At 41.1% G+C, this 27635-nt stretch overlaps 1 protein-coding gene across 4 annotated transcripts; it reads left to right on the top strand.

Moving 5' to 3' along the window:
• The first annotated feature begins 382 nt into the window (after window positions 1-382).
• LOC127300601 (uncharacterized) lies at window positions 383-12871 on the top strand. 4 transcript variants are annotated; one of them, XR_011745241.1, is made up of 7 exons: window positions 383-531; window positions 642-995; window positions 6167-7386; window positions 7903-9558; window positions 10265-10549; window positions 11026-11155; window positions 12559-12871. XR_011745241.1 is itself a non-coding variant. In XM_051330736.2 (5 exons), the coding sequence occupies exons 1-4, from the start codon at window positions 529-531 to the stop codon at window positions 9545-9547; spliced, it is 3222 nt and encodes a 1073-aa protein (XP_051186696.1). In that variant the 5' UTR covers window positions 383-528; the 3' UTR covers window positions 9548-9558; window positions 12795-12871. The 4 variants fall into 4 exon arrangements, 2 of the variants coding, with proteins under 2 accessions (XP_051186696.1, XP_051186694.1); XR_007851402.2 differs by lacking the exon at window positions 10265-10549; XM_051330736.2 differs by lacking the exons at window positions 10265-10549; window positions 11026-11155 and having other exon boundaries at window positions 12795-12871.
• Window positions 12872-27635: the final 14764 nt, after the last annotated feature.

Raw genomic sequence — 27635 nt, 5'->3', positions numbered from 1 at the left:
CAAACAAAGATGGATGGTCCGACGTATCTTTGCGGGCTCTACGTGGCCCCACTAGTCAGTAGATAACGGTCAAAGTTGTTGACCCATCGGGCAAACGGCCGTTCCAGCACTTGTGAGGGTTTTAGACACAATGGCTTGCGGAAAACTGAAGAAAAACTAAGCGGCTGGAGAAAACTGAGCATAACTAAGAACCCGATAAACCCTTCTACAATTTTTTTTTTGTATTTTTACCTATGGCACTACATAGTTTGTTCACAAAATATCCAGATATGTAATTCTTAAAAAAGATGTAGCAAAATATTTTAACCATTTTAAAACGAGTTTTCTGTAGCCGCCGTGAGCCAAAACGAACCCGTTAATTTGCAACGAAAAATCTTTAATTTGCAGGGAAAAATCGGAACTGAGCCAAAGCACGCACCACGTCCTCCGGCTTCCTCATCCTTTCCCTCGACGCGGCGGAACCCTAACATCCCAGTCGCCGCCGGCGCAAACCCTAGCCGCCGGCTACCCGCTGCAGCCACAGAACCAATGGTACCGTCGCTCTCGTTCGGCCCCTCCCACGGTCGTCCTCACAGATGCTGCTGTTGATGGAAAGGAAATGCTGTCTGCCATGACTAATCGCGATTGGTTGCTTCCTGCAGCTGGGCAGGGGCCGAGGGCGGAGCCGAGGCGGGGGGAGATTCAGCGGCGGCGGGAGGGGCGACGGCTCGCCGCGGTACGGCGCCCGAGACGAGCCACCACGGCGCTCCTCCGGGTGGGGCGTGGCGCCGCCGTCTCGGCACCTGTGGGTGGGCGGCCTGGGCCCCGGCGCCACCGCTTCCGACCTCTCGCAGCTGTTCATCCGGTGCGGCGAGATCGAGGGCATCTCCCGCGACCCTGGCCGGACCTTCGCGTTCGTGAGCTTCGCGCGGGAGCAGGACGCCGTCGCGGCGGCCCGGGAGCTGCAGGGGGCTCGGGTCCGCGGGGCGCCCGTTAGGATCGAGTTTTCCAAGGGGGTTAGTGTTGAACTTCCTCCCGCCTCGACCACGGTTCGCCGCACTTTTTTCGAATTGTTCATGTTCATGAGCGTATGCTTTGTTTCAGAAGTATCATTGATGCAGTGTGCTTCTCTTATCCTGTGTGTGATCATGAATTTTCGAAGTAGTATAACCAAGTCTCAAGAGTCAATACAAACTCTGTGTAAGCAGCTAAAATCTGGTTAAGTTGAGGAAAAAATCACACCAAAACAGGCTCATCCATATAATGTGCATAAGAAGTAAAATAGAAATCGCTTTCTTCTTTTGAATAATGCAAAACCTCACATGGTTCAACTCGATTCTTTCATACAGAGGATCTTTGAAACCCAGGCTCCACATTGCTGGTGTACTTTGTCTATGCATCAGAAACCCTTTACAGTCAAGTGTACTATGAAAGCAAATAATTTACACCTCAGATTGAATATGAATAGGGTTATCATGGCATGTATCACCTGGTCATCCCACTGGGAGTCAACAATTATGGTAATCAATCACAGCTTACCTGATGCCTCAGCTCTATAATTTGGTTATAATCGGCAACAGATTGGCTGTTATTAGCTTCCATTTAGGTCATGGCACTATGAAACCTCCGAAACACATTCTTTAGGAGATCAGGTACATTGTTATCATGGCCTCGGAAATCTTTTCAACTGAAGATCAAGAGCATCGGTCTGATGTTCCTGATTGTGGAAGTAGCACAATTTCTAATTTATGAACAACCTTGTAAGGTATCATCAGGAAAAGGTTTACTTCATGAAAAGCTGGATATTCCATTTTGGTTGTCAAAAGTAACATACCCATCGACATTGCATATGAAACATCAGATGATCAGAGAAGGTTTTCAGCAAGTGCAACGTGCCAAGATCATTTAATATATTGACATGTCTGCGCTGTAACCTTTCTCAATGCTTGGCACTTCTAATTTTACTCAGACCATTGCTACATGAACCATGTCAAAGACATCATCTGCAGCTTTATCTACCAAATACAGAGTGCATATATAAAACTACATTGAATGGTACACTTTATCAGAACAGGAGCCATTTTTTCTATATTACTGCAGGCACTTGTTAAGAACTGTTATTGTATACTTAGATATGAAACTATGATTCTTATAATCTACAGTAAAGCATGACAGTATGACATTATGGTTGCATTTTTTTGTTTGCTTTTTTCACCTACGTAGATAATTATTCAGAACAATGGCTACGAGACTGCAGCAGCGTATGTTGACTTGTGACTCGGTAATGTACAACTGTCATGCTATTGCTAACCACTTTCACTTCACCCCCGTAAGAAACAACATATGCGCATTAAATTTTGAAAACCATTGTCAGCAACAATAAGACTAATTGCGAGTTCGTGACCCGCTCACCATGAGCATCTTACTAATGGACACCAAATAGAGGAATGACCACGAGTCAATTGATACCAAAATCCCCAATGCTAGCTTTATCTGAAGGATAGTGTTACACACAACTATCCCTAGCATCTTAAACTACTCCATTTTCTTTTTTCACAATGTATGGTTCATTTACCAGTTGTTTCATATATTTGTTTGTCTATCTTGTTCTTGCCTTATTGAACGTATGATAGTCTCAGGGGTGTTTTATTCTGTTTGTGCTCTGAAACAAGACACATGTGTTTATTTCTTGTAACTCTTCATGGTTTTCCCTAACTTTTTGTGTGTGGCTGAACTCTCCCCTCCTTTCTTGCGATGCATGTGGGTATTTAAATCAGTCAGGCTTCTTCGCTAGTTAAATGTGATTATGTCAGTGACTATTTTTTTTTTTGGCATAAAGATACCATTCACCTTTCCATCTTATGCTGTTACTGGCAAAAAGATCCAGCTCTGATAATTGAAGTGTATGTCTGCTCCAGCTCATTTCCATCAATATGAGGCTGTGTTGAACTGTAGATCGGGTTTCACTGGCTTCATAAATTCCTAGTCATTATCGGATTCCTAGTAACAAAAGGATGATCCAAAACTGAATTGAGCCCATGACAAGTCGTTTCTTGTTATATTCACAGTGAAGTAACATATGTCTATAGCACCATTGCTGTGGTTTATGCGACCAGCTTTATTCCGAATGAAAAACAGAAGCCTACGATGCTGGTTCTAATTTCTAAGTACTTGCTTGACAGCCTTGAGTATTTCAATCTGTATCTGCTACAACCTTAAGTACGTACTTGTGCCTATCAGACAATATATGTCTAAATAGTCAGAAAGAGTATGGACGTAAGTATGATGCTTGCCAGAGCAATCTAGCTTGTAGATCTGATAGCAGTATTAACGTATAGGTACATCCTGCATTCCATGGCGACATCTTGTATGGCAGAACTTCAATTGAAGAAAAAAAAGTTGACCTAAACATCAGCCGTAAACTGATATTTACATCATTGACCAGCCATGGATAATTGCTGTTCTAAAATTTCGTTGATTAGGACTAGAACAGATAGTCTCCTGCCTCCGGTGTACCCATATATTCAACTGGTAAGACTTGCAATCAACCAATTAGGTTGGATAATCACGGACAGATGGGAGGCTGATTGAAGTAACTGCCTGTACATAAGCTTTGATTAACATTGACATGTTCATATGGTAGTCCCTGGTTGATAACTGTTGATACTAATCTAACTAAGATGGCTCACTTTCAGGAAATGTTAACACAGTCATTATGGTAGAACCACAATGGACGAAGCATATCCTTAGCGCAATTTGTTTGAAAACAAACGAGTGCCTGCCGACACTAGGATATATATTAATATTGCAAAATCATCCTGGTGTACCTCACCAGCTTCACTCCTGCAGCAGTCCAGCTTCTTTGACCTGCTCAGTTCCCAGGCGATACTAAGAGCTCTCCACCATTTATTTATTTGCCTGAACAAGGAATACCCTGATTTTTTTTCATGGCTCATCATAATGCTTCCAAATCTTGAAGTAAAAATAATTAGGCAGATTCTACAGGAGGAATCATATAGTTGACTGCAGCAGTAATGTGGGGTACAGGAATGAAGGATACATATATGATACAAATTGTCTATGTTTTATAGCTGCATACGCATTGGAAAACACTGAAATATGGTTAGCAGGTAAATACAATAAGAAAACCATGCACTACTGATATGACTCTTTTGTCATGTCATTTTCCATGCCTACTCTACGTATACTTATGAGATGTATGGAGGGGAGATTAAAGGATGCAACTGAATGACTGATAAATCTATTATGGCAAAAAGTGGCCATATGATTTTTTTTGAGAACTGTGGAGAATGTGTCTCAGGATGGAAGGGAAGTAGTACCAGTTACCATATCTCGGCCTGCGGCTCTATTGCTGTGCAACAGGTTTTTTCTTTCCTTTCCAAAATTTTAATAAAATTTAAAAAATTCAATAAGAGCTATGCTGCACATGTATCTTGGGGTACCCACTGATGGTATACTTTGTGTAAGCGAGCTCTAAGATCACATCTTTAGAATAAAATCCAGTTAGAAAAGGAAATCCAATAAGAGATAAGCTGCCCATGAGCATCATGGCATAGGTCAAAGGAAAGGAGGAGGCACATCACATCTCTGCATTGACTGAATAGCTCTATCTAAGGGTGACTTTAGTAGTTTGCTTTTGCCACTGGTGCTATTGAATCTGCATTTAGAAGAAAGAGCTCCAGGGTGGAATTGGTTTCAATGGGACATGTGCAATGCTCAGGCTACAAATAATGTTGTTATGTTTCACTTACCAGTGTACCTGGGTTTTTTGGCAGTTTACACCACATCACATTGGAATATCTGTAATACTCATAATATCCGATAAGTCACCGACATGTCTGTTCTGCCAGATTGTGGACAATCAAACTCCTAGATGTATGTTTTATTGTGTAGGCTTGAGTTGTTTATTTTTTCGTGAAAACGCAAAAAGCTTTGTGTTTCGATGCATTGATCGGAAAGAAGGTTTGTGTTCAAGTCCATGAAAGGACTAACACCTCGCCATACAACTCAACCCAAAGTAGCTAGCCTAGGGGAGCAATTGGTGAATGCCCGGAGCCCCGGCGTCTGCCCACTATCATGCCCCAGCCCTAACCATGTCAAACAAGGAGGACACGGAAGGATGAGCCTTGTCAAGGACGGCCGCGTTGAGCTGTTTATAAAACTTGGTATAGGCTAAGTATAAATTGAATCTGCTGATAATCTCCCGTGACGAGGATGTACACATGGCTAAGTATTAAGCATAATTAGGAGTTTCAGTTCAGTCGAGGTGTACTAACATCATTGAGCCATTTGCTATGTGCGATTTGACTTGTTGTGTATGGCGGCATAAAACTGGAAATGTGATGTTTTCTTTCCATCAGTTTACTTTTTTTTTCTAGTCAAGTTGATCGTTTTGCTGTACTATCGTATTGAAATCCTCAAGCTGATCTAGAAAGTCCTCAAGCTAAGCAGCAAAGTGCATACCTGAAGTTTCTGATTTTTTTTCTATAATTGATGTGCTGTTCACGGTCCATAGAAAATCTCTTGTTTTTGTTCAGCTGCCGTTTTTGAAGCCTTTTTTAATAGTAAATAAGCATTAATCCTTTGTTAATATGCTGTCCTGAAATATTCACTGATGAGCGGATGCAGAACCCTCTTTGGACTTCACTCAAAGATCTCTGGGTTTTGTATGCTCCCAGGAGTAGCTCTAGTTTCCAATCATTATTGAATAACTAGAAAAATACATGCTGTAAGGTGCAGAAGGTTTTGATCCTTTTCTGACAGGGGGAATGACTGTTTCACATTGGCTGACTTGAGTAGCTCTAGTTTCCAATCATTTGTGAACATAGTACTTGGGCTAAGGTGCTTGCATTTGTTTCTGAAAGTAGGAAATTACCTCATAGTAGTCACATAATAAAACTTGCAGAATTATCTGATTGGACTTACATCCTAATTTAAGGAAGTTCTGTTGTGCTCTAAAAGATCCAAGGCACTCATTTTCTAGCAGAAGTACTGTGTACAAATTACAAAATCATAGCCAGTTGATTTATCTTCACTTATGATTTTTGTCTATCCACTTACTATGCTTTAATGCGATATATTCGCATCACCGTATCCCTTATCATTCTTATTACACTATTGAGTACATCTAGTGGTGACAGGTTACCTGAAGTATTTTAATTTACAGGATAAGTCTTCGGATAGCTCTGTGGATGACAGATATACACAATCTGCTAATGAGAGACCTTTTTTTGAAAGAGGAAGAAAACATCAGCCAAGCCCTGAAAAACCAATTGATAGATCTAAAAGAAATAAGAATGCAGAACCTAGTGAGGTGTTATGGATAGGTTTTCCTCCTGGTCTAAAGGTAGACGAAGCAGCTCTGTGGGAAGCCTTTTCACCTTTTGGCGAGATTGTTAAGATAACAACATTCACAGGCCGCACCTATGGATTTGTGAAGTACACTACCATTACAGCGGCATGCAGGGCAAAAGAAGCACTTCAAGGGAGGCTTTTCAATAATCCAAGAGTAAGCATATGCTTTTCTCGTAGTGATGGTGGTGCAGCAGAAGCTGGAAAGGGTACCTTCATTGCCCCGTATTCACCCCATCTAAACCCTAGTGCAAGGCCTATCTTGGAAGCTCAAGATTTTGAGGCCTTTCACAGGCCTAGGTCTTTTGATAGTCCTCCAAGAGATTTCCGCATGTCATCGCTGCATTCTGGCCCTGAAAGATCACTGAGAGATGCTGATGATGTGGGCTTCAGCAGGGATAATCATTTCCGACGCGGACCTGGAATAGAGTCTGGCCATGTTTCTAATTTTGAACCTTTTAGAATGCGAGGGTTGGGTCCAGAAAGAAGGATGTCCGAAGACCTAAATGAACAACATAGAAGTAGCCCTACTGTTAGGAGTGATGCACCATGGCGCAATATTCCGTTTGAGCGACCTCGAAGACCCTTACCGTTGGAAGATTCTTGGGATGCAGAGGGTAACTCATACCCATTGTCGAAGAAGCTGAGGACTGGTGAAGTGCATGATGCTGAACTTCCTGAATATCCTTTCTCCGAATTTGATCGAGGACATGTTGACTCTCACTACCCAAGGAGGCCCTTCCATGATCTGCCAGAAGATGATCCACACCCCATAACATATCACCTCCCCCCGATGCACGGTAGAAATTACATGGATCCTTCAAGAAATCCAACCCCACCTGCTGATAGACAAGAACCATGGCGTTCACAGAACAGTTTTGGGACGCATGCAGGAGAAGTGGGTAAATCAACTCCGGAACATCATGGACCCCTTCCTAAGGAAGAGTGGAACTGGAATGGTACAATAGCAAAGGGTGGTACGCCAATCTGCCGAGCTCGGTGCTTTCCTGTTGGGAAGGTCCTTAACTTCATGCTGTAAGTCCGGATTCCTTTTTTCCTTAATTTTATTCTTCTTTCCAAGATGCAGTATTCAATACCCACATTTATACCATTGAATTTTCTCACCACTTCAATTTCTTGAGAGAAACATAAGTTTGCGTTCATGCATAAACAATGTATTCCTTGTGGTCCTCTAAGACCTGTGGTTATGGACATTGGCATGGACTTCAAAATACAATTTTAACTATCCATTTCTGTTAAGTACAATATAATTGCTGAATCCAAAATAAATTGTATATTGTGGAAGTACCTTTTGAGACAAATTCACTCGAATGATTGTGAAGTCTTGACTGTGAATATTTGTATAGTTTTTTGTAGTCAAATATTCAAAGGTTTGACTCTTATCATTGTCCAAAACGATTTAAATGACTGAGTAGCAAAGATCTCTTAGATATTTAATTGCTCTTTACATCTATTTATCTCAGTGAAGACATTAGTACCTAGATTGGATGCGCTTATTAGATAGCCAACTTGTTGATTTCTTGTTTTCAGGCCCGACTTTTTGGATTGCACTGCTAGGACAAATTTGGAGATGCTTTCTAAGCACTACTATGAAGCCGCTAGCAGTTGGGTTGTGTTTTTTGTTCCAGAAAATGATGCTGACATGGCAGCTTATAATGATTTCATGAACTACCTTGGTGATAAGCAACGTGCAGCAGTTTGTAAACTTGGAGAAAGGAGCACCTTGTTTCTTGTTCCACCTTCAGACTTTTCTGAGCAAGTACTGAGGGTGCCAGGAAAAGTGAGCATATCTGGAGTCATTCTGAAGTTTCAGGAGGCAAATCAAGATTTAACCTCCACAAATCGCCAACCGGAGGTAGTGGAAAAAGTGCCCGCATCTTTTGCGAGTCATCTGAACACTGATGTGAGTAGTCATGAAGATCAGGATGCATTGAGAAGACTCAACCCTCCAGATATGAGTGCAGTTCCTCAGGGTCCAGATTATCTCCGGTCATCGGCTGGAATCTCTACTCCGGCAAGTGCAGATTTTGTTACACCATACAAGTTTGCGAATGCTCCTCCATATCTGGGCTCTCAGTTACCTCAACAAGTGCCAGAACCGGACTCCCGCAGAGAGATGGCACAAGGCCAGCACCAGCAATTCCCAAATATGGGGCCCTCCAGATGGTCTAATAACAATGATCCTAGTCCATATTCTGGTAATTTCAATTCTTTGGCTAAGAATCCAGCCTCACATACACTAAATGACAGGACATCAGATCTGTACTCATTTGCTACTCAGGGAGTACCAAAAGGTACACAATCAGGGTATGCACCAGGTGAAGCATCGAGCATGTCCTTGCCTTCTATGGAACCTCCACCACACCAGGTATTTAGACCTCAGCAACCTCCATCTCTCCCAGTATCGCTCCCGCCGGAGCAACTTGCACAACTGGCCACTATTCTCGCACAACAAAACCAACGAGGAAAAGAAGCTGGTTTACCAGCAGGCAGCTCAAACAAACAATCTGGATTCATACATAACTCTTATCCACATGAGCATGCTTCAGTGATGCCAGACAGCTCAGGTCAATTCATACAGAACTCTAATCCTCATGGGCATGCTTCAGTGATGTCAGACAGCTCAGGTCAATTCATACAGAACTCTAATCCTCATGCGCATGCTTCACTGATGCCAGACAGCTCAGGTCAATTCATACATAACTCTAATCCTCATGGGCATGCTTCAGTGCTGCCAGACAGCTCAGGTTCCATCCCGGTCTACAACTCGCATTTACCAGTTCCACCATCTGCCCCGTCACAATTACAGGTCCATGCGCAACCAATACAAGGTTCACTACCATCAAACCCACCAGTTAATCTTCCACCAAATGCTCCTATCCCTCGTCATACAACTTCACATTTACCACCTATGCAAGTTTTCGCAAGTGCGGCTCATTCTTCAATGCCGTTGGGATCATTTGTTCCTCCACTTCCAGAAGGCCCTCCCCCTTTTCAGCAGCTTAGTTCAGGCGGTGCTTCAACTTTGCTTCCTTCTGTCCAGCAGATGGGCCAGCAGCCGTCTGCTCAAGAAGACCTTGATGGAGATCCTCAAAAACGCCTTCAAGCAACATTGCAGTTGGCAGCAACCCTGCTTCAGCAGATACATAAACAGTCAAAACCTGGTGGCCAGTAATAGAAAATAAGGTAACTCTTTTCCAGAATATATATGTTTTTAACCTTTTGTACTCTTTCCACTAAGAATACATAATTATCTATTGATAGTTTGATACCCTTCTATACTAGTGCATTGCTTGTATATTCTTTAGTTGAAACTCTTATTACGGTCGAATTTATGAAATGTTTCCTGATAGTCAATACTGCCTCCTTGCCACAATATAGTGCATATAAGAATTTTCAAAAGTCAAACGATGTAAAGTCTGACTACATTTATTGAGAAAATTATATATATCTACAATACCAAATGTCTACCATATGAAAATATACATCATAATATATCTAGTGGTATTCATTTGGTACTCTAGATGTTGATATTTTTCTCTACATACTTGGTCAAACTTTACATCATTTGACTTTTGAATTTTTTTATATGCACTACATTGTGGCAAGGAGAGAGTATATCATTGAGGGTATTGCTTCATCTATTTTTCTGGCTGTTTGGCGTTATACAAGCATGGTCATGCTGTTTCACCTGCTAGAAAGGATTTTATTCAGAATCATGCCATGGTAGGCCCAAGGGGAAACTGAAATTGCTGAACAAGCAGTGTACCATCTGGTCCATAGAATCTGTGAGATCTTGAGGTTTACTTTGTTCTTGTTACATACAAAAACTGTTGCGAGGGAATGCTTATTTTAAGCAGAGAATTCACTCACACTGTGTTTGGATGTAAAGAATTTGGGGCTGGAATCAGGAATTCGGAATTCGGGAGCAAATTCCACCGTTTGGGCTGCCCTTTGAATTAATGTCTGGAAACGGAACCCAATTCCGAGCCCCAGTCCTTCGCGTGCAAATAGACTGCCCACGATTCAGAGGTCAGCCCCTCGGAATCGCTTGGAAACAACCCCCGCGCGTACCTGTTCGCGAGCGAGCGAAACACAGCCAGTTCATCTTCCTCGCGAGCGAACCCCTCCCCCTGACATAAGAGCACCGGACCAGCGATCCCGGCGACGCGCTCAGGTTTGTCCTCCATCCCCATCTCCCTTCCCTAACCTCCCCCTCCCATGGCCGCCCTTCTCCAGGCCCTACCATCCCTGCCCCTATTCCCCTGGCTACCCCTCCCCGCCCGGTCCTTACACTAAATCGCGGGCGCGACCAGATGGCAACGGGAGGGTGAACAGCGGCGGCGGCGGACTGTGTGTTCTTGGTCATGTTCTTCTTAATTTGTGCTACCCGGCGCTAATGAGCATGCTTCGATCTAAAATCACTATCACGTACTGGAAAAAGACTAGTCTCCTGCTCCTCCTGTGCAACAATCTCAGCGGTGCTGATCTATCATCTCTAGTATAAGTGGCATCTCTGATTTCTTTTCATGAGTGGTCGTACATCCAATTTCAGTTTGTTCAGATTAAATAGGCAATCTTTTATTCTTCATTAGTTGTGATTACGAAGCATCCATGTAATATAGGAGCTAACACGCATATTTTCTTGTTCAGATGAACGAAGCAGCCATTTCAAATATAGCCTAGCTTCTGCACATTTGCCCAGTGTTGGCGACTGATGAGTTCTGGCCGCAAGGAGGGAAAGCTACGGAGCTGTTTCAAGTGAAGAACGCCCTGATCAGTCGTAGGATATGCATCCATGAAATTTTTACAAACATATTCCAATTATTATAATTTTATTATGTGTAAAAAATAATATATATATATATATATATATTCTAATAAACACATGCTTTTTTTCTTACATGTACTCCCTCCGATCTCTTTTAATTGACTCAGATTTAGTATAACTTTGTACTAAATTTGAGTCAATTAAAAAAGAACGGAGGGAGTACTTTATATTGTCCAAACTCAACAAATCATCAAATTCCATGGTTTCTACATCCAAACAGAAATTAGAATTGGATACCACCTTTTAATTTCAAGAGCAATTCCAAGCACGCCAAACAACAGAATTTGAATTGGAAGCCATTTCCTTTCCATCTTGGATTTGAAATTTCTAGCCAAATTCAATTCTAGACCCAATTCTATGCGTCCAAACACAGCGTCATAGTATTTCCAATGGCCAATTGAGGCATACTTATGTTTTCATGTTTTATGCAGTAGTTTTGGTGGGAAGCATCACTTTAGGTGAGACATAAGTATCTAGTAATCCTAATAGTAAACTATTGTGTTTATCAACAGATTTTGAAAACATTTGTGTCAATGCACAAACCCTTTGCCTGGTACTCAACTCTAGAAAATAGAATTATCGGTTTTGTTGATAGAGCCACTAGATGAATGTTGGACCTTCCTTTTTACCATGAACGGAAGGGTGTACATGATGCCTGTTTACAGTGATTGCACAAGTGTAGGATGTGAAGTTCACAATGATTCTAACTAGTCGACTCTATCTTCAAGATGGTGTGCATGCCACTTTCCATACCACTCGAGGCAGGTGTGCTTGTGTCTTGAGGTCTGGTTTGTTGCATTCTGCCTTTCTCGGAACATATAACTTGTCTCATGTGGATTAGAATCCCATGTGGTTAACTACTCTCATCTCCTGGCAAGATATACTATGTATATTTTAACTGGTAATCGTGATAACTACCTGTTTGGAAGTGGTATACACCATCCTATTTGACCAAGGGTGGTTGTGTGCCTTCATGGTAATAGAGATTTACTATCCTCTCATAAATAGATATCAACCATCTGTTCAAGAATAGGAAAGGACTAAAGGTCTTGACTGTAGTTGTGGTCGTACTTGTGAACTTGAGCATTTAAAGCTATACCTTGTCATTTATCAGAGTTGTATTAGTGAGCGTGCTATTTCATGAAATCATTTTTTTAATATTTTTAATATGTAGAAGAGTTGACCGGGTCACAGATGGTCACACTGTTTTAAAATAGCTCGTGTTAATGTGTAATATTTCTATTCATGGCATGTTCTGAACCTCTGTACACACGCATCAGTTTGTTTAACATTAATACAGTAAAATTATTTGCAGCAACACCACTCCCTGCTGATTCGTCCACCTTTGATGTCAGGTTATTGGTAATGTTGGTGCACAAGGATCGTATGGTGCTAGATAGCCTGATACTGCTGTGGGGATCTTGATTTACCAGCACCTAACAATCGTAGGCTATTAGTTGCTGTCTGAATTGTCCCCTTCTCGTCTAAATGGACCACCCTGATTCTCGATTTCCCGTTTGCTTTTTCTTTAGCCTGTTTATTACATCCTCTACTTGGATATACAAAGTCCACTAACTTACTGTGGTTCCAGGTGTTCTGTTGATATGGCTTCTATTATCAATACATGTAATGCAGTTCAGTGTTGAAGCTCTCACTCCTAGTTCGCGATCTTGGCTGACATTTTATGCATGCATTGCTTTGAGTTACCATCTATCTGAAGTTCTTTGTTCATGCTAGCGGTAAATATGCGCATGGGGCTCTATGCTGATGTACTGAAGTCAGGTCATTGTACACGGTTCATTAGGCACCGTCTAGCTTTTCCTGTTTTTAGTAGCCTGCTGGGAATGAATGCTTACAGGAATAAGGTATATGTAGCTAACCCATGGCATATTGATTGACTGCGCTTTCTAAGATCAGAAGTGTATACTGTTGTTATTTCGGAGTCCTGGTGTTACTCTCCGATATGGGAAAGCCAATCTGATAAGGTAGGCGGTGCTTTGGTGACTTAGCCAGCCTCCAAAGTCAGTGACTTTGAGTCACTTACAAGTGGGGCCAAGTGGGGCCTAAATAATGAAGGGTCCACATGGCAGTCGCTCAAAGTCACGACAAAGTCACCCTGACAAAGTCACCGAAGCTCAATCCACTTTTGTGTGAACCTCAGTGCTTTGATCTTTACTTAATCCTGCTTTGTTTAGGGAAAGCAAGACATGCTCGTACGGTCCATTGTTTTTCACTCTTGTCTAATGTAGGGAACTTGGCACTGGCAACAGCAGTAAGTTGTTTTCTCAATTTTTAAATTTAAACAAATTTGGTGGGCACCGTGTTTTTTGACAGGGTTTGACTGGGTTTTGGCCTCTCTTTGACCGTTGGCTCCCATGATATATTTTTTGGAATCTGTCTGGAATATTGTACTTCCTCGTTTCTAGATGCCGAAGATTTATGTATATATATTAAAGAGTGTCTAAATGCATCTAAATTTAGATAAATTTGTGACATAATAGAGGAAGTAGTATCACTTTCTTCAAAAGTAGAAATGGCCGAGGAGACAGGATCATCGATGGTTGTACCAAATTATAATTGCAAGGTCGAGACGGGCATTGTGAGGAGAAAGCTGGTCATAGCGAGGACCTTTCTAGTAGTGCGAGCAAAAAAGGCAGGAGGAGGAGGAGGAGGAGGTTGGAACGGTGCATGGACCTGTAACTGTGACGGAACCCATCGGAATCCGCCGCTTGGGCATGGGCAATGTTCGCCTTGCGATTATGCAACAGAACATAGCCATCGTCATGTACTCATGTGATGGTGACGATGCGCTTTTATTTTCTCTTTAGGAACAGCAGCCAACTGCGTAGATCTTGCAACAGTTGCGGCTAGCTGGTCACGTGGTGCTTTTGGTACACAGTATGTTCTGGTTAGAATGTTTAGCTATCAAGGGTACCCCTCAAATTGTATGATTTCGAATATTTAGGGGTGTTTAGACATGCGTAATGTATTGGGTATTGGAAAAATACGCTAGAAAAATAGGGGATAAGTGAAGTTAAACTAACCAATACACACTTTTAATAACAAGTGGAGATTTGGTTTATGGTGGGGATAGCCCCCACGAAGATTCTAGTACTAAACAAAGCTTTAAACGGACACCGAACAACTTATCTTCATATTTACTAAGTTTAGCATAGAATCGCCGACATATCATCAATTCATCATGAATCAAATACGTGAAAGTGATAATTCAAGTTTGGCATTTAAGTTTAACTGTGCCGGTGTGCCGGTCATCCATCAAGTACCAATACGGCCACACAAATGTCACATAGTTTATATAATAAGCAGACGTGATCTTGGCACATACTTGCTCATGCCAAACATTTGTCACGTCGTCCATGATAGTTGTGTCGACCAACATTACCTGGATCTCCCCGGTGAATAACCTGAGACATACTTCCATCACCTCCGATTTCGTCCCCGTTGCAATCTTTTCCTCCTCGTTCCTTAGTTTCAACAACTTCTCGGCTTGCATCTCCATGGATCTTTTGAAGCATTTGAACCGTTCAACTTTCTTTTGTTTCCTCATCTCATCTCTTTTCCCAGTTGACACCTCCTTAACGATCACCATTTTGGCCAAGTGATTAAGCCGGACACTTTGCGGCATCTTTCTCAAGTTTCTTCCCCTCGACCGAACCATACGCTTCCCCCATTTGGGGCAACATCTTCCTCAACATCGCTTGTTTGAGAAAAATCATTGAGTGCATGCTTCTTTGTATCTGTACTTTCATTGTTGGCTTGGAGTTCGAGTGCAACAATAAGCTCTTTCCACTTGCGACACATATGGATCATCATCAAATAATGAATTATGGTGAATGATTTGTTGTCATGTATATTCTTTAGGAGCTAAAGCCATGGACACCTATAGGTAGAAAAATATATGAGATACATTTAAAAAATGGTGAAAATAGAACATGGATTTGTAATGTAAATTTTTCTTGGTCTTTCACTCTACATCACTCACGGGTCTACTCTTTATTTGACCGTAAGCCGCGCCAAACTTGTTGCATTTATCTTGGATGGTAGCCCATCTATGCTGCAGGGACTTATCATTGCCATCACTTGTAATAGTGAAGGGAGGATAAAACTTCCGCTCATGGGAGTATTCATATATCTTGCTCCCTTTTTTGCTCGACACCATACATGGGATCTTGGCCCACACTACAAAAAAGTTGTCTTTAGTGATGAAATGCTCAGCCAGCCGTGGTAGAAGGTGTCCCATTTACAAAAATTTTGGTTGGTTTCGTGGTAAATACCGTTTATTTGATCATGTTGGCGGCACCCTCTTCTACCATAGATTAGGGAAAAACATGGCTAATGATTTTCCGGTGCGTGGTAGATGTCACTTTTTCGATCGGGCATGCGATTTTACTATGATTCACACTTCTGATATCTTTTGAAGCTTGTGGGGCTGCGACGTCAGTGTCTAGCGGACTCTTTTTGGTCGCACATGTTGTTTTGACCTAGTTAACGTTGCTTGATGCAACCATTATAGTCTAGCTCATGGATCCCTCATGTCAGCCCCCTATACAATAAACGTGTGCTATGTTGAACTATTTGTTACATGTGATTGTTAAAATTTATACTTGTTAACATTTAGGGACGCCGCAAGGGTGGGTTCCTAGCACATCTATGCCTCTTGTCCGACCCCTCCACATCAACCTCTGCAGGAGCGTCGAGCTGGATAGACTGCAAATAACAAAGACGCCATAGAATAAGAAACACATTCATTTGATAGAGCGGGTGCAACCGGAACCAGAAGATATGCACAAACATTTTACTTGTGCATGGCTTGTCGTTCGATCACAACATTCCGATGATTATCAGACCGAGTTAAAGATGACAATTTTATCCACGGTACGGGTACCCGTGGGTACCATACCCGCATGGGAAGAGTATGGATACATTTTTATGCCCATGGGTAGTATCCATACCATACCCGTTAAGTCATGGGTAGGGCACGAATATAGCTTCGTACCATACCCTGCCTTGCTTATTATCAGTTTTTATCTGACGCATCTACTTTTGTTGACTTATATATTAGAATATGAAAATGTGACAACCTATAAAGGAGTTGAGATCATTCATTTTTTAATCATGTTTGTTACCACCGGGTACCCACCGGGTATGGGTATAGGTAAAGTTTTATACCCATGAGTACGGGTATGGGTACAAGTTTGTACCCATCGATCATACGGATATAGGCATGGTATTGCTCTACCCTACCCATACGCTACCCATTGCCATCCTTAGACCAAGTCAAGTGCACAAGCAATGTGCTTGCATAAAGAACAATGTGTATGGTGCGACATTATAACAATTGGCTTATGGATAACATCAACTAAACGTTGAATATGACACACCAAGTCATATTCACATAGCACATTACAATCTAATCGGTGATCTTGCAAGACAAAGGAGAATGCACTAACAATGTGTTTGTGCACGACACTAGGTATTACAAGATCATCTCTTGATCACATGGTGCTGCAAAATTTAATCTTCAGCCGTTGCAGGATAACAAACACAAATGTTTCATATTTGGGAGCCTCTTACTTACTGCACACACAAATCAAAGAGAGGGTACTACAAGATCAAGTATCATGTACTAGCAATGTGTTTGTGTATGTCACTAGATATTACATGATCAACTCGAACACATGGTGCTAAAGATTGTAATCACCGGCATAAGCGTGACATGATAGCTTCATATTTACATTGGACAACCAAACTGATGGGATTCGTAGCATAGAAAACAAAATTTTTCCTACCGCGAGAACGCAATCCAAGCCAAGATGCAATCTAGAAGACGGTAGCAACGAGGGGATGAACGAGACTAACCCTTGAAGATTTCCAAAGCCTACAAGAGGAGGCTCTCGTTGCTGCGGTAGACGATCACTTGCCGCTTTCAAAAGCGCGTAGAAGATCTTGACGGTGCCACAATCGGGCAGCACCTCCGTACTCGGTCACACGTTCGGTGTTGATGAAGACGACGTCCTTCTCCCCGTTCCAGCGGGCAACGGAAGTAGTAGATCCTCCTTGGAATCCCGGCAGCACGATGGCGTGGTGGCGGTGATGGTGGAGAACTCCGGCAGGGCTTCGCCTATGCGCTGCGGGAGTATTATGTGGAGGAGGAGAGGCTAGGGTTTGGGGAGAGGGGGTGGCTAGGTGATAACCCACAAGTATAGGGGATCGCAACAGTCTTCGAGGGAAGTAAAACCCAAATTTATTGATTCGACACAAGGGGAGGTAAAGAATACTTATAAGCCTTAACAACTGAGTTGTCAATTCAGCTGCACCTGGAAAAGCACTAGTAACAGGGGTGATGTGAAAGCAGCAGTAATATGAGAGCAATAGTAACAATAACACAACAACAGTAACACAGGAGCAATGTCACCAGAAAATAGTTGATACTACTTCTAATGACATATAGAACGAGTATATGATGATGAAAGATGGACCGGGGTTCCCAGCGATCTACACTAGTGGTAACTCTCCAATAACAAGTGACAAGTGTTGGGTGAACAAATTACAGTTGGGCAATTGATAGGATTGAAATCATTAAGACAGAACATCAAGATTATTAATCATGTAGGCATGTTTTCCATATATAGTCATACGTGCTCGCAATGAGAAACTTGCATGACATCTTTTGTCCTACCAACCGGTGGCAGCCGGGCCTCAAGGGAATCTACTGGCTATTAAGGTACTCCTTTTAATAGAGCACCGGAGCAAAGCATTAACACTTGGTGAAAACATGTGATCCTCATATCACAGCCTTCCCCTCCGGTTGTCCCAAATTCTGTCACTTTGGGGCCTCGGGTTCCGGATAGCAATATGTGCAAACAACTTGTACATACAATCTAAGCAATAATTATAGAGCTTAAATCTAAGATCATGCCACTCGGGCCCTAGTGACAAGCATTAAGCATAACAAGATTGCAGCAACAATAACTTCACAAACTTTATAGATAGACTAATCATAATGTATCATCCATCGGATCCCAACAAACACAACACCGATTACATCAGATGTACCTCAATCATGTAAGGCAGCTCATGAGATCATTGTATTGAAGTACATGGGAGAGAGAGTACCAACTAGCTACTGCTAGAACCCGTAGTCCATGGGGGAACTACTCACGGAGCATGATGGAGGCGGTGGCGTCGATGGAGATGGCTTCCGGGGGCACTTCCCCGTCCGGCAGGGTGCCGGAACAGAGATTCTGTGCCCCGAATTGGAGTTTCACGATGGCGGCGGCGCCCCTGGAGTCTTTCTGGAGTTTCGTCAATCCGTATCGTGTTTTTAGGTCGAAAGGGGTCTTATAGACGAAGAGGCGGCGCAGGAGGGGCACCAGGGCGCCCTCCCCTTAGGCCGGCACGGCCAGGGGCCTGCCCGCGCGGCCCTATGGTGTGGGGGCCTTGGGCCTCCTCTTCGTCTCCCCTTCGGTGTCCTGGTCCGTCTCGGTGAATTATGATGTTTGGTCTTCATTTCGTCGAATTCCGAGAATATTGCCCGAACAGCCTTTCTGGAACCAAAAACAGCAGAAAATAGGAACTGGCACTTCGGCATCTTGTTAATATGTTAGTTCCGGAAAACGCATAAAAACATTATAAAGTGTGAGCAAAACATGTAGGTATTGTCATAAAACAAGCATGGAACATCAGAAATTATAGATACGTTGGAGACGTATCAGCATCCCCAAGCTTAGTTCCTACTCGTCCTCGAGTAGGTAAACGATAACAAAGATAATTTCTGAAGTGGCATGCTACCAACATAATCTTGATCCAATAATGATGTAAAGCATATGAACTGAGATCAAATCACTCAAAGCAAATGTCTATATTGATATAAGAGATGATAATGCAAGAGTTAAACAAGCTAGAAGTTTTCATGAACTATTGTTTTAAAGACATGAAACCGTACAAAGTTCATTAAAGATGTGTTAAGTATCCAGCATAGAAGTTCTATCCTTCATTCCAAGCATCAAGTAAATTTTCACAACATAAGAAGGATTCAGTCAAGTAAACATAAACATGAACATCATGAATCAACTGTTTCGAAGTCTACTCAACCGGTGAACGCAAGCATTTGGCATTGGCACCAGGATGTTATGGCATAAAGAACGTTAATGGGGGTTTGGAAGGCCAAATGGAAGAAAGTCTTACAAAGCTATAAGTGATCATTAGACAAGAGGAAGTCTTATGATCGAAGCTATGCAAGGAGTAGTGATTGCCATGCAACGGATGCACATAGAGGTATATGTGTATGAAAGCTCTCCAATGGAACTAGTGGGGGTGCATCCAACTTGGTTGCTCACGAAGACCTAGAGCACTTTTGAGGAAGCTCATCATTGGAATATACAACCCAAGTTCTATAGTGTAAATTCCCCACATAGTTATACTAGTAAAACATGAAAACTCTCTCATATGGAGTATAGGTGCTAAACATGAGCACAAATGATGACTATGAATAATGCAGGTGCTAAAACATGAGCACAAGTGTGGATAAAAGATAGTAATGATGCCCCCTTTTTCTTTATTCTCTTTTTTTTCTTTTTTCTTTTTCTTTTCTGTTTTTTCTTTCTTTTCTTTTTCTCTTTTTGATGGCCTCCATGGCTCTTTTCACTTTTAGGGGCAACATCCTAATATGACAACACACTTTTTGGTACAAATAACTCATAATGAATAAAACATGGTGTATAAAACTGTATGCCTCTGCCAGTGTAGCAGGATGTGCAATGATCTAGCGTAACATGGGTAAACCACACATCAGCTGTATAGAATCATGCAAAGCAATATATAAATAATGAATGACAACATGGCATGTAATGTGGAAGTTGCATGGAAATATATCTCGGAACAACTATGGAAATGCTGTGGTAGGTAGGTATGGTGGCTGTTTTGAGGAGATGTATGGGCTTATGTGTAGGAGAACAAGAGAAAGTCCTCCCACGGGTTTGGATGTACTGGCGAAGTATGCACAATTCTCAATGCGAGCAAAAGGCAATGCACAGTACCGAAGAGGCTAGCAAATTTTGATGGTGGAAGTGCCAAAAACCGTAGCTTAACATTAGTCAAAAAGAACTCACAAGCTTATTGCAAACATCTAGCAGGTTCAATATTGAGAGCATGATTAAAATTTACTCCAAGGAGGGCCGTTCACGGTGGCACAAGTACCCCGCTAGCTCCCTCGACCTTCAGCACAACTTAGTTATTACGATGAACTCTCAGACATGGAAAACTATCAAGTCCAACTACACCTTCAACTATTTAAATAGAGTTTGTAGTACGGCACAAGCTTAAAGACAACAATCCACTACTAATTTTAACTTATTCATCCAGCAAGCTTTACCATCTAAATACCTCAAAACATTTGCAAAGAATCAAGTTATCAAAGCTCAATGATCTACAAGATTATGCAAGTGTTTCATTATACCACTACCACATGCAACGTTTCCTGAACCGACCAAATAACAATGAATGAAGCAGTTTCAACCTTCGCCATGAACATTAAAAGCTAAGAACACATGTGTTCATATGAACCAGCGGAGCGTGTCTCTCTCCCACACAAGCATTTATTCAGGGAATGAAAATAACAAAACTAAAATAAAAGCACACAGACGCTCCAAGTAAAGTACATAAGATGTGACGGAATAAAAATATAGTTTCAATAGAAGAAACATGATAAATTGTTGATGAAGAAGGGGATGCCTTGGGCATCCCCAAGCTTAGACGCTTGAGTCTTCTTGAAATATGCGGGGATGAACCACGGGGGCATCCCCAAGCTTAGACTTTTCACTCTTCTTGATCATATATCATCCTCCTCTCTTGACCCTTGAAAACTTCCTTCACACCAAACTTCTCATAAACTTCATTAGAGGGGTTAGTACTCAAAAAAGCTTTAATCCACTTTAGTACTGTAGTGACACATTGCAAGAACTCAATAAAACATTAGCTATAGCTCTCCACGTCTAGAAAGCCTTGCTTAAAGTCCACAAGAGACAATGCAAAAAAACAGAGACAGAATCTGTCAAAACAAAACAGTCAGTAAAGACGAATTTTTAAGAGGTACTTCCGTTGCTCAAATCAGAAAACTCAAAACTAATGAAAGTTGCGTACATATCTGAGGAACACGCACGTAAATTGGCAGATTTTTCTGAGTTACCTACAGAGAACCTTTCCCAAATTCGTGACAGATAGAAATCTGTTTCTGCGCAGAAATCCAAATCTAGTATGAACCTTCTATTAGAGGCTTTAGTTGGCACAACAATGCAATAAAATAAAGATAAGGAGAGGTTGCTACAGTAGTAACAACTTCCAAGACACAACAAAACAGTAGCAAAATAAAGACATAGGTTATCTCCCAAGAAGTGCTTTCTTTATAGCCATTAAGATGGGCTCAGTAATTTTAATGATGCACTTGCAAGAAATAAGAGTTGAAGCAAAAGAGAGCATCAAAAAGAAAGTTTAAAACACATTTAAGTCTAACCCACTTCCTATGCATAGGAATCTTGTACACAAATAAATTCATGAAGAACAAAGTGACAAGCATAAGAAGATAAAACAAGAGTAACTTCAAAAAAATTAGCGTATAGAGAGGTGTTTTAGTACCATGCAAATTTCTACAATCATATTTTCCTCTCTCATAATAATTTTCAGTAGCTTCATGAACAAACTCAACAATATAACTATCACATAAAGCATGTTTTTCATGACCCATAAACACATAGTTTTTATCAAGCTCAAAAATAATGGGATTAAAACTTCCAAATCCACTTTTACCAATAATATAACAAGTTGATTGATCATTCTCAAGAGATATGGGACTCCTAGATAAAGTCAAGATATCTTCAATCCCATTTTCATTAGTGGTACAATTAATATTATCAAGTAACATAGGACCATCATCTAGAGCTTTATCATAAACATTTGCCAAGCAAAACTCTTTAGTACCATGCATTTCGACATCAGGCACAAACAAAGCATTATCATAAGATTTATCAAAATAGCATGAATTATCACAGATAACAGTAGCATAATTATTCACACAAGTTTTACCCATAGGGAACATTTCAAGAGAATCCACAGGAACATAACATTCAACTTCCTTCGGTAAGCATGGAGGACAATCAAATAGTGTAAGAGATAAAGAGTTACTCTCATTAGAAGGTTGGGATGGGTAGCTAATCCATTCTTCCTCCTTTTGTTCATCACTCTCCTCTTCTTTTTCATCCAATGAGCTTTCAGGTTCATCACTTTCCTCCTATTTTTCATCCAATGAGCTTTCAGGTTCATCAATTTCTTCTTCCACAGGTTCCTGCAAATTGTGAGTGCATTCTTGTTCATTAATGAGTCCCTCTTTATAATCAATGATATAAGGATTATCACTGTAGCTTTCTATGCAAAAATTAAGGATAGAAGAGACATAATCTTTAAGGTCCTTACAAACAACACAAGTTTCATAATTTTTAGACATGAAGGATTCGATCTCAGAGGCTCCCATAAATATGACAAATTGTTCTACTTCTTCGAACCCAAGATGAATATAGTTATTCTAATTGTAGTTCATAATTAAAACTTCTTCACTAAAGCCACATTGGAATTTAAGATGTTTAGTATCCTGTTGAGAGCAACAGTTTATATCATGGCGTTTAAGCAAAATTTTAGCAATTGTATTCAATTTTTCTATCACAGCACTCATGACTTTACCCGTTCTTGATTCTCTATAATTATTATAAATTTCAATAAGCTCCAAATAGGTGGTGGGTTCTCCCATAACAACACTTTTTAATTTTTAGGTTTTTCAAATTTTTATGGATTTTTGGGTATATGAGAAAAATAAAACAAGACAAAAAGAAACTAAGCAAAATAATACTAGACAAAAATAAACTAAGCACAAATAAACTAGACAAAAGTAAACTAAGCAAAACAAAATAAAACAAAATAAAAACAGAGAGAGAGGTAGAGTGTACTCCCCAGGTGAACTTATGAGTAGAGCTATGCCTACACAGCAACGGCGCCAGAAAATAGTCTTGATAACCCACAAGTATAGGGGATCGCAACAGTCTTCGAGGGAAGTAAAACCCAAATTTATTGATTCGACACAAGGGGAGGTAAAGAATACTTATAAGCCTTAACAACTGAGTTGTCAATTCAGCTGCACTGAAAAGCACTAGTAACGGGGGTGATGTGAAAGCAAAGCAGAATATGAGAGCAATAGTAACAAGAATACAAAGAAGAAGAATACGTGAGCAATGGCACCGGAAAATAGTTGATACTACTTCCAATGACATATAGAACGAGTATATGATGATGAAAGATTGACCGGGGTTCCCAGCGATCTACACTAGTGGCAACTCTCCAATAACAAGTGACAAGTGTTGGGTGAACAAATTACAGTTGGGCAATTGATAGGATTGAAAGCATTAAGACAGAACATCAATATTATTAATCATGTAGGCATGTTTTCCATTTATAGTCATACGTGCTCGCAATGAGAAACTTGCATGACATCTTTTGTCCTACCAGCCGGTGGCAGCCGGGCCTCAAGGGAATCTACTGGCTATTAAGGTACTCCTTTTAATAGAGCACCGGAGAAAAGCATTAACACTTGGTGAAAACATGTGATCCTCATATCACAGCCTTCCCCTCCGGTTGTCCCAAATTCTGTCACTTTGGGGCCTCGGGTTCCGGACAGCAATATGTGCAAACAACTTGTAGATACAATCTAAGCAATAATTATAGAGCTTAAATCTAAGATCATGCCACTCGGGCCCTAGTGACAAGCATTAAGCATAACAAGATTGCAGCAACAATAACTTCACAAACTTTATAGATAGACTAATCATAATGTATCATCCATCGGATCCCAACAAACACAACACCGATTACATCAGATGGATCTCAATCATGTAAGGCAGCTCATGAGATCATTGTATTGAAGTACATGGGAGAGAGAGTACCAACTAGCTACTGCTAGAACCCGTAGTCCATGGGGGAACTACGCACGGAGCATGATGGAGGCGGTGGCGTCGATGGAGATGGCTTCCGGGGGCACTTCCCCGTCCCGGCAGGGTGCCGGAACAGAGATTCTGTCCCCCGAATTGGAGTTTCGCGATGGCGGCGGCGCCCCTGGAGTCTTTCTGGAGTTTCGTCAATCCGTATCGTGTTTTTAGGTCGAAAGGGGTCTTATAGGCGAAGAGGCGGCGCAGGAGGGGCACCAGGGCGCCCTCCCCTTAGGCCGGCACGGCCAGGGGCCTACCCGCGTGGCCCTATGGTGTGGGGGCCCTGGGCCTCCTCTCCGTCTCCCCTTCGGTGTCCTGGTCCGTCTCGGTGAATAATGATGTTTGGTCTTCGTTTCGTCGAATTCCGATAATATTGCCCGAACAGCCTTTCTGGAACCAAAAACAGCAGAAAACAGGAACTGGCACTTCGGCATCTTGTTAATAGGTTAGTTCCGGAAAACGCATAAAAACATTATAAAGTGTGAGCAAAACATGTAGGTATTGTCATAAAACAAGCATGGAACATCAGAAATTATAGATACGTTGGAGACGTATCACTAGGGCGCCGGCCAAGGGCAGCCCTAGGTGGTGCGGCCAAGAGTGGCTGCCCCCCTCCCTCTCCTCCTCATTATATAGGTGGAAATCCCCAAAGATTAGGTCAAAAGTCTCCGAATAAGACCCCAACATAAAACCTTCCATATGACCAAACCTAGGGGAAGTGGGACTCCCCCCTTTCCTTTGGTGGGGTGGCCGGCCACCATGGGGAGGAGTCCACTTGGGACTCCTCCTCCCTTAGGCTGGCCGGCCAAGGTGGGTGTTCCATGCTGATTTCTTCCGGACTCTTCTAGAACCTTCTAGAACCTTCCAGAAAAAATACCGGATCATTTTCAAACCTAGAAAATGACTTCCTATATATGAATCTTATTCTCCGGACCATTCTGGACCTCCTCGTGATGTCCTGGATCCCATCCGAGACTCCGAACAAAACTTCGAACTCCATTCCATATTTCCATATCTACTTAAACGACATCAAACCTTAAGTGTGTCACCCTACGGTTCGCGAACTATGTAGACATGGTTGAGACTTCTCTCCGACCAATAACCAATAGCGGGATCTGGAGATCCATAATGGCTCCCACATATTCAACGATGACTTTAGTGATCGACTGAACCATTCACATACGATACCGATTCCCTTTGTCACGCGATATTTTACTTGTCCGAGGTTTGATCATCGGTATCTCTATACCTCGTTCAACCTCGTCTCCTGACAAGTACTCTTTACTCGTACCTTGATATTTCATCTCTTATGAACCATTCATATGCTTGCAAGCTAATTAGACGACATTCCAACGAGAGGGCCCAGAGTATATCTATCCGTCATCGGGATGGACAAATCCCACTGTTGATCCATATGCCTCAACTCATATTTTCCGGATACTTAATCCCATCTTTATAACCACCCATTTACGCAGTGGCGTTTGATGTAATCAAAGTACCCTTCCGGTATAAGTGATTTACATGATCTCATGGTCGAAAGGACTAGGTAACTATGTATCGAAAGCTTATAGCAAATAACTTAATGACATGATCTTATGCTATGCTTAATTGGGTGTGTCCATTACATCATTCACATAATGACATAACCTTGTTATTGATAACATCCAATGTTCATGATCATGAAACTATGATCATCTATTAATCAACAAGCTAGTTATATATACAAGATGCTTACTAGGGACTCCTTGTTGTTCACATAACACACATGTATCAATGTTTCGGTTAATACAATTATATCATGGTATGTAAACATTATCATAAACACAAAGATATCTAATAACCATTTATTATTGCCTCTTGGGCATATCTCCAACAGTCTCCCACTTGCACTAGATAATCTAGTTTACATATGTAAAGATATAACACCTTGGCCTTCCGGTGCTTTATCATGTTTTGCTCACGGGAGAAGTTTTAGTCAACGGATCTGACATGCTCAGAAATGTATGTATTTTGCAATTCATTTGCGTCTCAACGCATCATTCATTTTCCAAATGAGTCGGCATTATTATTATTATATGTTCAGTCCTCTGGTGGAACGTTAATTCCGCGGTCTAAAATATGTCACTAATATTGTCATACACAATATAGCTTCAAAGTTCTGACACTATCGGAACTACACCAAGTTCTCCAAGAACTCTTCGACTTAAACATCCTAAGTCATTGTCAAAACAATGCCATACTATGCCTTCATTTGTAGAATCCGTCACAATATTTAGAACTCTTCTAAATCTATCATTGTGCTACCTTTTAAACAACACTTAGTCTAATTGAGATTTGAATTTCATTTTTATATGTGACCAAACAAATATCGGTGCAATACCTTACAACGATTTGTTTGTCATTACCCCATATAAAACTATATATGTATCCTTGGTTCTTCTAAAGCACACAGGGATATTCTTACTGTTTGTCCAATGATCATCACATGAATCATTCTGTTATATGCTCCTAACTCTTTAGAGTATAGGACATCTGATTTTGTACATATTATTCGTGATCTAAAATCACTCATGTGTTTTTACTCATTGAGTGTCAATTACACTGAAGTCTTGTTAAACCTTCGCATGAAAAGAACACCTTCTTAATATTTCTATATTGAACTACTTCAATATCCATTCTATGTACTTTGACTTAAACTTATTATGTGTTTCAATCTATCTTCATAGATCTTAACACTAAATATGTTTTAGTCCTTATCCTTTCATTAAGTTAATTCTCAATGAAACCTTTTTAATCAAGTATATAATTACATCATTTATAACCAACTATATGTCATCTACATAAGTATTATAAATATGTCTCAGCGCTCCCACTTAATTTCTTGCAAATGCAAGTCTCTTCATCGTCTCTGATGAAATCAAAAACTCTTTTGATTATTTCATCCGGTGAATATTTCCAACTCCGCGATACTCACTTCATCCAATTGAAGTTCGTATACCTATCTAGTATTCTACGGATTAGCAAAAAATCTTGGTTGTATCTTGTATACACCCTTAATACACACTTCTGTTAAGTAATGTATTTTGCCATCCTACTAGCATATCTTATAAAAGAAATATATAGAGATTACTAGAATAATCCACATAGACTATAAGCATTGCTACGGAAGATCTAATCTTATCGTAGTCAACTCTTTGAACTTTGTCGTAAACAACTTTTCGACAAGTCGAACTTCTTCAAGGATATTTCATCCAAGTCCATCAAATTTATAGATCCATTACTTTCAAAAAGTATTCATCTATCTTGAATTTCATGGCGTATAGCCATTTTAACGGAGTCAGGGCCCATCATAACTTCTTTGTTTGTAGTTGGTTTATCATTGTTCA

Source organism: Lolium perenne, chromosome 5 (genome assembly GCF_019359855.2).
Source record: "Lolium perenne isolate Kyuss_39 chromosome 5, Kyuss_2.0, whole genome shotgun sequence".
Classification (NCBI taxonomy): domain Eukaryota; kingdom Viridiplantae; phylum Streptophyta; class Magnoliopsida; order Poales; family Poaceae; genus Lolium; species Lolium perenne.
The sequence above is the reverse complement of the archived record's forward strand: the minus strand, read 5'-3'. Positions and strand labels throughout refer to the sequence as shown.

Coding starts and splice junctions, on each gene's coding strand:
- LOC127300601 (XM_051330736.2), top strand. Junction 996..6,166: donor GGATCGAGTTTTCCAAGGGG/GTTAGTGTTGAA, acceptor TTTAATTTACAG/GATAAGTCTTCGGATAGCTC. Junction 7,387..7,902: donor AAGGTCCTTAACTTCATGCT/GTAAGTCCGGAT, acceptor TCTTGTTTTCAG/GCCCGACTTTTTGGATTGCA.